The following is a 15,038-nucleotide window of genomic DNA, read 5'->3' on the forward strand; positions in this document are numbered from 1 at the left end:
AGGAACTGTTGGAAAACATTGTTTAATTTATAATTGATTTTAAAACTTAATTTACATAGTAGTAAGAGTAACATAGTATTACTATTACTATTCCTATTTACTAATAGTAAAAATTATGAAAAAATGTAGAAAACATAGTACTTTAGAGTAATTAAGAAATTGAAAATCCCAATAAGGAAGTTGAATTCTCCAAGAGTGGAAGAAGAAGAAATGTATTGGGATTATAGAAAGTGATGATGATGATGATGATGAAACTATCTAATTTAATATGCCGTGAAATTAGCTGCGGATGAGTGAATACAACAAATTAAGGAGGAGTTGACACATCAAGAGAGGTTTGAAAAGATTGACCTGCGTCTCTTCCATGCCCCCTCTTTCCTTCAAACCAAATATACAATTAAATAAATCAAAACATAATTACCCCGTGAAACCACACTTCAAAGATGAATTAATTAATTAATTAACTAACTAATTAGTAAATACTATTACTAGTCTATTCCATCTGACACAGCAAGAAACAAAGTCGTCTCTCATCGATCTTCCGTTCCTTTTAATTTCCCCCATTTTTTTCCATGGCAATTCAATTAGAATTAAAACACTAAATTAAAAATCAAACCACTAAAATTATAAATAAAATCAGTAATTAATTTATATAATGAAGAAGAAGAAAAATAAATTACTGCACCTATATAGCTATAGCTAGGTAGAGAAAGAGAGCTTCTAGAAGTCATGATGAGAATGGTGATGATGGTGGTGGTGGTGATGGTACATTGCTGCTTCACCATGACGGTTATCATCATCACCATCCAACCTTGAACTCATTTGACCGGAGGCGCCGCCACCACCACCACCACCTAAGGTGGCACCAAGGTTAAGATACACCAACCTGGAATCCAAGTTAACGTTGGTGTTATTGTTATTGTTGCCGCCACTGCTTGAACTGCTATGATGATCTTCGTTCATGGAAGGAGGATAAATATGATGATGATGTTGCGTTGTAGAAGAAGCAACATTGTTGTTATTGGCGTTACCTTCTTCACGAGACAAAACAAGTGCCGCCGATTGAACAAGCTCCAAACACAGCCTTAATTTGTTTGGTTCAATGTGAGTCAGGCCAGGGACTGCGCCTTTGAACAGAAAATCAGAGGTTAGGGTTCTTAGTGTGTCCAATGGCGTCACGTTGTCGATGGTTCTGACGTTTGGGTCAGCGTGGTGGTCCAGCAGGACCGCCACCATATCGGGCGAAACCATTTCCGCCGCGATATGAAGCGGTGTTTTTCCTGCTGGACCTGCAGGGTAGTTGACATCGGCTGCCCCGAGTTCCAGCAGGGCTTTCACCACTTCGCGGCTACAATTCTCGACGGCGTAATGCAAAGCCAATGCGTCGTCGAGATTGAGCCCTTCTCCCATTACCATTAGCTTTACGAGCTCCACGTCGGATGAGTCGAGCGCTCGTCTCATCCGGCGGATCTTTTGGTCCTCGAGGTCTGCCGCGGCCGAGAGGTCCGGGTGGTGGTGGTGGGGGAGGAAGGCGGCGGTACGGCGGACGAGGGAGGATTTTAGACGGAGGTCTTCGATTTTGGCGACGATGTCGATGGGGAGGTGCTTGGCGAGAACCTCCGGTGGGAGACCGGACTTGGCTACAAGGTGGGAGCATGTAGTCCACAGTTGGTGCATGTCTTGCTTTCTTGAAGCTACCAAGACCTTCATCACATCTTCAATGGAAGCTTTCTCCACCATGCTCGCTAGTTGTTTCTGTTGTTCAATACAAGTAAGGTAAACAACATGAGTTCAAATAGTGTTTGTACATCAATAATTATGTCTTACTATTTCTATATCATTCATCACAGTGAAATAATTAAAATAGAATATGAAATAAATTATATAAGCTAAGTAGACACATAATTTGGATAAGTTGGAAATTAAATTAAATTTAAAAAAAAAAAGCAGACATAACCGGTGGACATAGACTTCCATGTAAGGCAAGTCAGAGAATTGAAACGAAAGAGTAGAAGATGATGATTATGATAAGTGATAAGAATGAGGTGTTGTTCTTCTTCCCTTTACTTTTTTGGATTTGGGAACACAAATGGGGAAAGTGAATGTTAATGGGAGACAAGACCCGAGTGGAAGCATCTAAATTTAGAAAACTGGTATGTGTGTGTTGTGTATGGTGATAGCTGATAGGAACGCCAAATCGAGAAAAGAGAACCAAAAAGGTGTAGATACAACATGAAATGAAAGAAAAGAAGAAAGAAATAGGTTGATTGAAGAGTTAAGAGGAAAGCTAGAATTGAAGGAACAAAGTGAAGAGTAGAGAGAGTAGAGGCACTCATTGATTCAGCACTATTAATCGTGTTTGTCTCATGAAATCATAGAAATAGAACCAACAGCTTTCTACTCCTCTCTCGTGGAATTTGATTCACAGCACAATTTTGGAACTCCCAACTTCCCACTCCACACCACTCGCCATCACCATCCACCGCACTACAATTGCCCAAAACAAGAAACAAACCACTCCAAAATCCCCTTTTTTTTTTTCAAAATAAAAATAATTATATTTTTAATAGAAAATAAATAGAAGCTGTTCGCAGTTCCCAAAAACGAGACTAGACTAGGCCGGTTACAGTAATTTGTCCAAATTCCCAAGACACACAGAAACATACGACTGGTCACACTAATCACACAATAAAAGAAAAAGGAAAAACAACAGTGGTAGTAGCGGTTGTGAATTATGATAGTGAGTGAATAGTAGTAGCAGTAGCAGCTACCAAGAAATTAAAAGAACACCTGAGTTAGCAATGCGAGCTGCTCAACGCCGAAGTATCTAGCGGCGGCGAGTGTGTCTAGAGCAAGATCGACGGCGGAGGAGCAATGCGTGTGCCAGCAGCCCCTCTCGCCGCAATTGGGCCGTGGCTCGTGCTTCTGGGGGACGATGGATACCTGCCCGCTGTACAGAAACTGCAGCATGAGCAGGAACACCTCGTACCCCACGGAGTTCACGGGTATTACCCCTGTAGGGGTTCTGCAGCCCGACCCCGAGTTCATCCTCTGTCCTGGAGGATCCAGGCCAGAGGGCGAAGGAGGATCGGGCCCGCAGAAGAATTTCCTGAAGAATAGACTTCTTGCCGCCAGGATACAGCGGTGCGCGTGTACTAGACGGCCCTCCACGCTGAAGGTGACGTCGCTGAAGGCCTGACCGTTGATGAGCAGGTTGAGGTAATCCAACGATAGAGATCTTAGAGATTCCTCAAGTGTAGAAGACATGCTTAGCTTTCTTTTGCTGCTTTCTTTAGGGTTGATGATCGGAGAAGGTAAGGTTGGTGGTGTTTATGGGAATACTGATGAATGGAGGGGCATGATGGCTGGTGTTGTTGGAGATTATAGCAAGTTTTTGTGTTGGTGTTTCCGTAGATATTTTTTGACGAGAGAGAGAGAGAGAAGAGAGAGATCGCAATTTGGGTGGCTATTCTGGGCGGCTCAAGGGTTAAAGAACGGAGCTTATAAAATATTCTTAAAATTAAATTAGAGAAATTTTTATACGGTTTTTTTTTTTTTTTTGTCTACGGATACGTATGCAGAGTAGTAGTTAGACGGAGACGAAGATAAAGAGAGGAGTATATGGCGTAAGAGGGTTAAAACTTAAAAAGAGTTTGAAAATGATTTGTGAATAAAGAACCAGAGATTTTAGACTTTATTTGTTACATACTTGTTAATCAATTATTGAAATCAAGTGTTTACAAATAGAGACAAAATTCCATAAATAATTCAATACAGGGCTCTTTGGGACCTCATGTCTTCAATGTTGCACTCCTACTACGTACCTCCTCTTTTTCTACATTATATTTTGGATATATACGCTCATTATTTATTTACAAATATATTATTAGTGGCTTTTTCCTTTTGATAATTATTTTGAACAGTAAAAGTCACGCTTTCCACTAACATACTCCAATTCTTTCAATTCAATATATGACATTCGAGATAACCCTCACTTTAGTTTTTAAAATTGGTAAATTATACTAATTGAGTTTTTAAAATATTAATTGCTATAACTTAATTATTTTTTAAATTTAAAAAATTATATATATCACTTTAATTCTAGCCACGTTACTCTCTTGGAAAAGTATAAGTAGACAATAAGAATACTAAACAATGTGAATAATAGATATATCAGATGTTCAATTCAATAGGTATGCAGATGATCATGTTCATTATTTTTAATTGGATAATTATTATTTTTTATTTGATGTGTTCATATACAGTTAACAATGATTAGATGTTTAGTTCACTAGATGTGTAGATGGTTATTCTAATGTTAAGATTTATGAGATGATTTAGAGGTGGAATATTTTTTTTATTTTATTGAGTCAATTCTAAAACCCATTGTTCACATTATTTACAAAAGTCATTGTCTACTTAACAAAATCGTATTCTTTCCGTCATTAGAACTCAGTACCGTGAGTGACATTACTAAATTCTTGCTACACTAGAGGTAGCAAAATAAGGTCATATGTATTTTGGTGCTAAAATAATACTTGAAACGACATGATTTGAGAATTTTAGGATAATAAAATGTTACTTCCCTCTATTTTGATTATTCTTCGTCTTCTTTTGTTTCATTAAATTTTAAACAAAAAAAAATTCTTTCTTTCATAGTAAAACAAATTAGAAGTTGTTGTAAAAAAAAAGGATTTGTGGTTACATTTTCATTATTAAGAAGTGTGTATAAGCATAGATGTTAAAAATGGGCATAAGAATTTTGTGTTTGCTCACAGAAGTTAATGACGAAAAAAATTTGTGATTTTTGACAATGTATATATGTTCTTAGATAATCTTTTTTTATTTTGTTTACTTTGATTCTCTGTTATGATGTGTTTTGTTTCTTATATTACTAGAACAAGAATTTTTATTTAGGCTCTATTTTCAACGCTTGAGGAATGGAATATTTTTTGGAGGTTTATGGATAGCCTAATAATGAACAGAGCTTTATTTTTTTTTTTTTGGTTTGGGTTGTTAGTTTATTGCAAATATGCTATGAATTGTGTGTGTATATGATTGTCTCTGCGTTCGTTAATCTATTGTCCTAGTGATAACTATACCTTTTAATCATGCATATGGAGGTATTGATGCACATTATGTTCCATCACAACGAAAATTTTTTTAAAAGATGAGAATCAGACTATAATTTATTCACTTGATAACAAGATATGTGATGATGATTTTGATGAGGATACATTGAATGTATTTTTTGTCAAAAATTATTACAAAAAATTTGAGTATGATAAGATTAAAGAATGCTGATGTTATGTTTCTGTATAGAGTTTAGATCGATATTAGTTTAAGGAGTTACGAATTTTGATAATGACTTAAGTGAGATGTGTTTCATGACTCAGAATAATGATTACCTTGTTAATATTTACGTTTTTTGAGTATAGAATATCATCACTAGAGATTCTTGAGGGGAATGAGATTATGATGTATGCTACTAAGAATGATTTGTTAGTTCGAACAAAATCAAAATAATTAAGCACATTTTTTCACATTGTAGTTTGCACATCCAAAGAATAGTTTGTTAGAGTTTTACTCTGTCGTTGACCAACAAAGAACAAGACGGCAGCCACAGCCACGTTATTCTAGTACTCTCGAAGTTCTGCTTCGACTTGGAGTCCTGGTGGTTGATCATATAGAACTCTAGCCTCCATCTATAATGATGATTCGATAACTACAACGATGTACAACGAAAAAAAAAAAACTCAGGTTTAGACTATTAAAGGAAAAGAAAGAACTAAATCGGGGCAATTGCAATTATTTGCTAATTCAGTCAGTCACTAAAATATCTAGTGTGATAAAAGTTAGACCACATCATTCACAGCATTAAATTTCGATGATGAAAAATTAGTATAGAATTAATATTCTACACTTTATAATAATTGAAATCTTAAAAACTAAATCAATACAATTTGTCAATCTCAAAAATTAAAGTGGGCTTAACTCGACATAAATCGACTCTCTCACAATAATACAATAACTTTGTATGTTTGAATTCTTCATTATTTTATTGAGCAAAAAATATAAAAAAAATTCATTCTTAATCAATATCGCTAATAACAACTACTTTTTAATTACTACCTCTCTTTTTTTTAGTATAATAATTACAGAAAAATTGTGCTATGTATACATTAAATTAATCACTAAAATTAGTTATCAGTATAAAATATATGTTAGAATATAAATACATATTAAAAATAAATTAAATCACATATGTATTTATACATAAATATATTAGTAATTGATTTTATTAATAATTGATTTTAATGTATAAATAATATTTTTGTTACAAAATATCATATATATCATTATTTCTCTCTTTTCGGTGTGAACATTTTTGTGTTATATCACATGACAAAACGAATCAACATAGATTATGGGTTCACACATGACATTGATTAGAAATAATAATTATCATTATAATACCTATTTTAATTTGTTGGTTACTGTAATTTTCATCAGAAATTAATGATAAAAGAGCTAGATTCTTGGGCTTAACCATTATAAAACGGATGCTATACTAATAATACACAATCAAAATATTTAACTTGTATCATTAGAAGCTCGATTAATTTAATCCCTAAATAATTAGTAACCGCATACAATTTTGATTACATTTTCGGGCTATAGATTTATAATACACTCATGTCTGCCACAGCTTATCATTGGATCAGATAAACAAAATGTCTTCTATATGCATCCCTTCTAATTTATAATTATTAGATCAAACAAAAAAGCTGAGCTGCTTCGACTCTTTGAGGTTATCAACAAGTTGATTAGTAGTTATAAAAAGTAAAATGATTTTGATTCTTTTAATTGTTAATGACAATATTAAAAATGATTATAGTTTAATTTTTTATTTTATAATTTAATAATTTTATATTTTTTAATTACTATATTTTATTATGTTAAATTTTTTGTTTAAAAAAAAAATTCGAGTCTTGGAAGGACTAAGCTAGCTTTATTTAATTTTTCTCCGTTTTACCTATCAAGAAGTGAGCCGAAGCCTGACTCCTACATCTTTCTTTGTACAATAATTGTACATCTGAATTTATTGATTTAATTAGATTACAAAGTTTTGAGGTGAAAAGCAAGTTTTTGTAATTCTTATTTAGCTGGAGGATGAGGGGGAAAAAAATTAACTGCATTTCATTATAAATGGTGATCTACCTAATTAAATTAAGGATGATAGTTTTAGATCATTTCGAATCGATTTGTCTCACTTTAAAAGGAGTCATTTAAATAAAGATATATAAAATATCTTTTTTTTAAAATATTTTTTAACGATTAAAATTTAATATATATATATATATATATATATATATATATATATAATTGATTAAACTATGTTATTTTTGTCATAATTAGATTTGACAAATTGATTTAGTCGAAAAATTGATGAATTAAATTTTAAACCAGTTTAAATTATTTTTTTTTATAGAAAATAACAATAATATTTTTATTATAAAAAACGGCTAAAATACTCTTTTATATATATATATATATTTTTTTTTTTTCTTTTTGAGAACTCTAAATCTTAACCTTATAATAAGAGTATTTTAGTCATTTTTTATAATAAGAATATTGTAGTCATTTTTTATAAAAAAATAAATTCAGATTGGTTCAAGATTTGGTTCACCAATTTTTTTGTCAAATTAATTTGTTTGATCTAATTTTGACATAAATAACACAGTTTAATAAGTTATATGTATTGAATTTTAATTACTAAAAGACATCTTTAAAAAAATACGTTTTAAGCGTCTTTATCTGAGTAACTTCCTTAGTTAAAACCTCTGCTTATTTTTTCAATAAAATATTTATATATTCTTGAAACTAATTTATTCTTGCAAGCTAAGCTATGTACATAGCATGGAAAATTCAAAGATAATATATATGTAGGGTTACAAAAGGCTGAGTATATTAAGATTAGCCACACAAACAAATGGTGTAGAAGGACAAAAGCTTCAAGAGAAGTCACTCTCCTTTCAACAGCAGATTTATGACACACTCAAACTATATATGCCTATATACAACAACCACCTCAAACAATAATCAATGTGAACCAAACTGTTAGTTGTGTGAGATTTGCCATATAATATCTCTTTATACATTCAAATTACTATGTATCTTACTATTAATAATCAATGAGTTGGCCAAATAATAGGTGCCTTATGAATATCTTAATCCAGAAATAAAGTCCATTTTTTTTTAATGATAGGTGTGTTAAAGGGTTTCTATTTTTAATAAAAATATTTTGTATACACAATATTTTTATTAGTATATATTCATACATATTCAATCATATTATATTATGTATATACGAAAAATTTATCACCAATTGATTATTGCGTAGAGAAAGATGTATTTGACATTTCAAAAAAAAAATATTCTACTTCTATAAACAAGCTTGATTAATCTATTATCTTAGATTTGATTATTCTATTGTAACAGGTTTAATTATTCTAATAATTAATTATTTTATTAAAAATATATAAATTAATATATATAAATAGACACAAATATATAATAATTAATTTAGTAATAATACAAAATATTTTGTGTAAATAATTATACATATTAATTTATATATTTTTTAATAGAATAATTAATCAATAAAATAATTAAATTTATAATAAACAAATAATTAAATTTATTTATAATAATATAATAAAATTTCTTTTAAAATATCAAATATATATTTTTATGTATAATAATAAATCAATAATTAATTTTCAATATACACATAGTATAAAAAAATGTGAAACACGAACAAAGAATGAATAAGATCAACTCAACAAAGAAATAGCTATGGATGAATTAAAAATTTAAACCTAACAAATGTTAGCAGCAATTAGCAAAGACTTTAAAATAAAAATTGAAATAGAGTCGTAAATTTAGGGAATAGAAAAATGATATGATTGGATGATATGGGGATATATTGGGATGCGTGTCGGCCGGGTTTAATTAAAAATTGGTTCGAACGTGGTTCTTCTTCTCATTGTCATTGGAAATCCCTCCTAATGCCGACAAACACTCACATAAATTTCTTAATTTAATAAAAATTTTAAATTATTTATTTATTTATTATGTATTTTTTAAAATAAAAATATAAATATTTTACTAATGATAATTTTAATATATGTCTTTAAAATATATATATTAGCTAAATAATTAAATTTATAAAGTATTTTATGATAAAAATTAAAATATTTTTAATAAATTTATTAAATATATTATTTTTTATACTAAGCATATTAACAAATGTTTCAATTATTAGAAAAAAAATTTAATTATTTACTTTATTTTTAAAATTAATCATTATTTAAATAATTTATTTAGTACTACTTTTTCGAATTATAATTGACATTCATAGTCAAATAAAATAATTATATTTTCTTTAATTTGTAGATCTTTTTCTGGGTGAAATAGCTAGTCTATATATAGATTTAAAATTTTTCATACCAAAAAAAAATTATACGAGAATTTTGACCTATTAATTTATGTAATTTAATTTATAAAATTTTTATAAAGGTTTTAGTTAACAGGTTTAGATTTTTTTGTCGAAAATATTAATTTTTTGTAAGGCGGGTTCATTTTAGAGAAATGAACCACATAAAATATTATTATTACTCAAGAGATTATGCACTTTATGAGCAACACCAGGTTTCAAAAAGGGACCGTGGTGTTCAAGATTGACCTAAAAAAAGCTTATGATAAAATAGACTGCGTGTTTTGGAGGCCACTTTGGTCCGATTTGGATTTTCAAAGGCTACCATTAATCTTATATTGAATTGTATGACTTCTTCTTCACTGACAGTTTTGTGGTATAGAAACAGGCTCTAAAATTTCAATCCAAAGAGAGGGGTGAGGCAACGAGATCCCATGTCTCCATATCTATTTGTACTCTGTATGAAAATGCTTGCCTACTTTATGTCATAGATTTTTTCAAGGTTCGTGGAACTCGGTAGCAATTTCAATAAACGGACCTCGAATTTCTCATTTAATATTTGTAGATGACGTCTTGCTTTTCTGTAAGGCATCGAAAGCTCAAGTAATAGAGGTTATGCATTGCCTGGACTTGTTTTCTAGAGCGTCAGGTCTGAAGGTAAATCTTCATAAGTCGAAGGCCCAGTGCTCCAAGAGGGTGTCGGAGAGGAGGAAAGAGGTTCTCTTAGTAATCTCTAACATCCGGTTCTGTAATAATTTGGGTAAATACCTGAAAATTAATATCGGCCATGCCAGAGCTTCCAGGAGGACAGTTCAAGAAGTTATCGAAAAAATTTTGAGGAAGCTCTCCAGTTGGAAAGGATGCCTGCTGAATAAGGCAAGGAAGTTTTGTCATGTTAAATCGGTTATGGCTTCTATTCCGGTTTATAATATGCAAATTTCTCTTCTCGCAAAGTATGCATGTAATAAAATTGATTCCCTGACGAGACAGTTCTTGTGGAAAGGCCAAGCGACCAGGAACGGGCTGCCTCTGGTCATGTGGGAGGTCGCCATAACTCCTAAAAGGATAAGAGGATTGGATATTAGGAATACTTTCTCTGCTAACATGGCGCTTCTGGAAAATTTGGTATAAGATTGTCTAAATAATAGCGAGAAGTTGTGAGTGCAGATTTTGAAGCATAAATATCTCAATAATCAGTCTGGTATGAGCGAAAACAATAGAAATTCTTCATCGGCTACTTGGAAGAACATTATTAGTGCCTATGAGTATCTCAAGAAAGGGTTTCATTGGAATATTAGGAATGCCCACAAATCAGTTTGGTATGATGAGTGGACTCCTTTTGGTAAGCTTTGCAACCTTGTTCCTTATGTATATATTTCTGAATCAGATTTCATAGTGGCTGACTTGTGAAAAGGGGTATCTTGGGAGGTTGATAGTCTTACCACGCTTATTTCGCATGAGATTAAGCAGTTTATTCGTGGTCTAAGATATCCTAGTTTGACTGAGTTGGAGCCACAATAAGAGTGGTGGCATGCAACAACAGAAAAGTATAGTGCAATGATAGTGGAATGCTAACATTTCGAAGAAGTTCAAATTCACTATGTGGCTTGGCTTACATGATGCTCTACTAATTGAAACTTTTCGATTCAAGCAGCATTTAGCTTCTTCAGATATGCGTAAGAGATGTAACAAGGCACAAGAAACAATAGAGCATTGCCTTAGAGACTGTGAATGATCAAAGGCAATTTGGCATATGTTGGATCCTAGTATCATGGACTCGACGGCTGGTACTGCTCTTGAAGAGTGGTTTCGGAAGGTCTTAGATGACAATGATGCGTCTTTTGGTGCAGAGATTTGGTAGGTATAAAGACATAGGTGCAATGACATATTCAATGCTGACAAACCTTGGACAGACCACAAGGTTGTTGCTTTGGTCAGAACTACCACCAAGGACTTACAGATTTACAGAAATCGAAATAATGCCTTTAGGTCTCTCCGAAATCGCCTATGTTGGGAACCACCAGCAGGCAATAGTTTCAAAATTAATTATGATGCAAGCTTGTATCTAGATTCAAATTTAAAAGAATTTGAATGTATTATTAAAAATTCTAAGGGAGGTTGGATCTCGAGTTTTGAAAGCATTTCTTTTGGCCTATTATTATATGTGAATTATTTATATGAATTATTTGCTATTTGGAGGGAGTTGGTTTTAGTTTGGGATTGTGGTTTGAGGGATATTATATGTGAAATGGATTGCTTTGACATTCTGTCCATCATACATAATCTTACAAGTGGGTATTTATCTGAAGTAATAGATTTGGTTCACAAGATTTAAGAGTTGTTATCTCGTCCTTGGTTTATTCACATTGAGTGGGTATCCTGGAAAACAAATAGAATTGCGAATTGGATGGCTAAATATAGAGTCAAGAATAACTCTAATCATGTTATTTGATTTGAACCTTATGATGATTTCCAACAAATTATTCGTTCGAATATATGATAATATTTACTTTGTTTTTTTTTATGTTTAGATTAAAAAAAAATGCTATTTTGTCGTATTTGCAATGCTTTTAAATTGTTTTAATTGCATACATAGTTATTTCTGTTTAAATTATTAATTGAACTATTTTTAAAATATCATTAAAATGACTTAAATTTTAATAAAGGAGTGAGATAAAAAAAATAAAAAAATTGTATAAAAAAAGAAGCATATAAAAGGGGAAAGCTAAGAAATCCGATGGATTGACAGCACAGTTATAGTGACAGTCCATCCACTACGTTACGATATGATACATACTGAGCGTCTTATGATTTCAAAGACTTTGGATTTGACATTTGAATTGTCTTTTCACTCACTACTCCTTCTCTCTCTCATTACACGCTTGGCTTCATTTTTTCTTGCAGCTTTTGCTTTTTCTTATACGTACCAATTATTTGGTCAAGTATTTTAGCCACACACACATGCTCCTTAATTATTACTCTATTTGGACTTTTCCTCCTTTTAATTCACTTCATCTATTTACCGCCAGTCAAAATTAATTAACCCTACTACTATACTAGTGTCTTCATTAGTCATTTCCCTTTTACTAATAATTAATAAATACTATATTGAATACCTTGTGTGAAAAAATATTAAACATGCGTCTCAGTATTATGTTAGTTCTGTAAAATTTCATTGTCAACTAATTATGTCTTTTTTTTTTTGTCTATTTGAATTAACGTTAGATAATTTTCCATCTTTTTACACTAAAATATTATTCTCTAATATTATCTTTTTAGAAATATATTATATTTTAGAAAGTTTAATCAAACATCTTTCAAACTAATAAACAATAATTATGAACAATTTTGAATTAAAAAAAACAGCAAGTCTTTGAAAATGCAAGGCATGGCATTACATACATTTATAAATAGTATTTAATTTTGATGTATTAATAGTGTAAAATATTTTATATAATAATTTTATTGGATAATCATTTATATCGTCAATATAAAAAATAATTATTTTTATTAATGTAACATAATTAAATATACATATAAAATTATTTTATATTAATAATGGTTTAAATTAAATACATATAAATAAGTTTTGACAAATGTTAATATTATTTAAATATAAATATGATGTCAATTCGATAACTTATTTGACCAAGGTTTAGGCATGCATCTTGTCATTGAAATTTGAAAATTCCTTCAATCATAAAACAAATACAAAAGGCAGTTGTTTTCAAATTACTTTTATCAGTGAGAATTATTCAATCACCGTCTTTTCCTTCTATACTAGGATCATATATATATACCTTACAAGCTTTACTCATAAAGTATAAAAGTAGTATTTAATAGTATTAAGATTCTATTATGAAATAAATTGTGAGATAGAATTCACCGGAATGAAAAGAGTAAATAATCATGTGTAGTTGAATTTCAAAATTATAGAAATGTTGCAAATTTTGTTAAATGGAATGCAAAAAAGGGACAAGGTTTCTTGCACGAGGGTGTCATAGTGATGTGTTTGAAGTTTGAACAGGTGATGCATATCATCCTAGATTTTCAACATAGAAAGATAACAAAACATGTCAAGTCTTAGAAAATTTTGCTGCACAGTCTCGGACTTTTTGTTGTGACAAATAATGATTGTTATTGTTGAGTGTACCCAATTAGACGCATCACTACTTAGCTTATCATTCTGCCTCCCCTTACCTAATAAGCTCAATAAATACCGATATGGTTATTTTTATGTGAAGTTGATAGTTGAAAATCGTTAGATAATTTGATAAATTTAATTAAATTATTATCTAACAACTCTCAATTACCAACTTTATCTACAAATTGACATATACATGACTTAATTCGCTTCATTATTTTACATGCTTACTTCTACGGAGCAAACTTCTCTTATTGTCAATATATGATCTAACTGCTTCATGTACATTAATATAAAATACATATTAAATTATAAATATATATTAAAAAAATTAAATAACATATATATTTATATATAAATATATTAGTAATTAATTTTAGTGATTGATTTTAATATACAAATATCATTTTTTTTACATTTAATTCGTAATTTTACATTTTAAATTTGCGTATCTATTCAATTCATTCATATTTAAACCTCATTGGAATAATGGTTAGATGGGTGTTTACTTTTTCATTCTTGTAACATAAATCGCATTACGTATATGCTTTTTATTCGTGTTAAACATAATCGCAGTAGGTCATGTCTTTTTTTTCTTAAATCAACGATACTGTGATTTATGAATGAGTTTAAGTTTTATATTTAAAAAAAAAGTATTTAATGTGATTTACTATCAATTACATAAAAAAAAAATCACCTGAATACAATTTAATAAGAACTTCAGAAACAAAAATACCTAATCTAATGCGATGTTCTGTTTTTATTCACATATATTTTTTAGAATATAGTATGGTTTTTGTCCCTAACATTTGGGGTAGGTCTCAAAGTTGTCCCTAACGTTTCAATCGTCCTATTTAAGTCCCTAACGTTTCAAAATTGACTCAGTGTTGTCCTGCCATTAGGGATCCGTTAACAGAATTGACGGCGGGACAAAATTGAGACGATTTTGAAACGTTAGAGACTTAAATAGGACAAAAACGTTGGGGACAAAAATTATACATAGAAATAAATTTTAATTTTATCCTTCAATAATATCAATTTTTTACTATACATAGTATTCAATTATTTTTTAATCACATCTAAGTAAATTACACTTAATCATATTACTTTCATTATTTTAAACAAATTAATTTTTTTTATAATTTTATTTACTCTTAAAGATTTTTAGTTATCATGAAATGTTTGTAAAATGACTAGTATATAAATTTGCAGAAAAGAAAAAAATAATATATATACAATAAAATATAAATTATATCTTTTGTCTCTAATATATCAAAATTCTTTAAAATTATAAAAAAATAAATTTATTTAAAATAAAAGTAATGTGATTAAGTGTAATTTATTTAGATGTAATAATTAAAAAATAATTGAATATTATGTACAGTAAAAATTTAA

The 15,038-nt window shown here is 30.2% G+C and overlaps 1 protein-coding gene across 1 annotated transcript; it reads right to left on the bottom strand.

Moving 5' to 3' along the window:
- Nucleotides 1-603: 603 nt before the first annotated feature.
- LOC107645552 (BTB/POZ domain and ankyrin repeat-containing protein NBCL) lies at nucleotides 604-3,486 on the bottom strand. Its single transcript, XM_016349607.3, has 2 exons — nucleotides 2,791-3,486; nucleotides 604-1,755 (listed from the first exon to the last, which is right to left on the bottom strand). Exons 1-2 carry the CDS (start codon nucleotides 3,265-3,267, stop codon nucleotides 721-723), a joined length of 1,512 nt encoding a protein of 503 aa, XP_016205093.1. The 5' UTR covers nucleotides 3,268-3,486; the 3' UTR covers nucleotides 604-720.
- Between the last annotated feature and the right edge of the window lie 11,552 nt (nucleotides 3,487-15,038).

This window comes from Arachis ipaensis, chromosome B6, assembly GCF_059453495.1.
Source record: "Arachis ipaensis isolate K30076 ecotype BB chromosome B6, ASM5945349v1, whole genome shotgun sequence".
Taxonomy (NCBI): domain Eukaryota; kingdom Viridiplantae; phylum Streptophyta; class Magnoliopsida; order Fabales; family Fabaceae; genus Arachis; species Arachis ipaensis.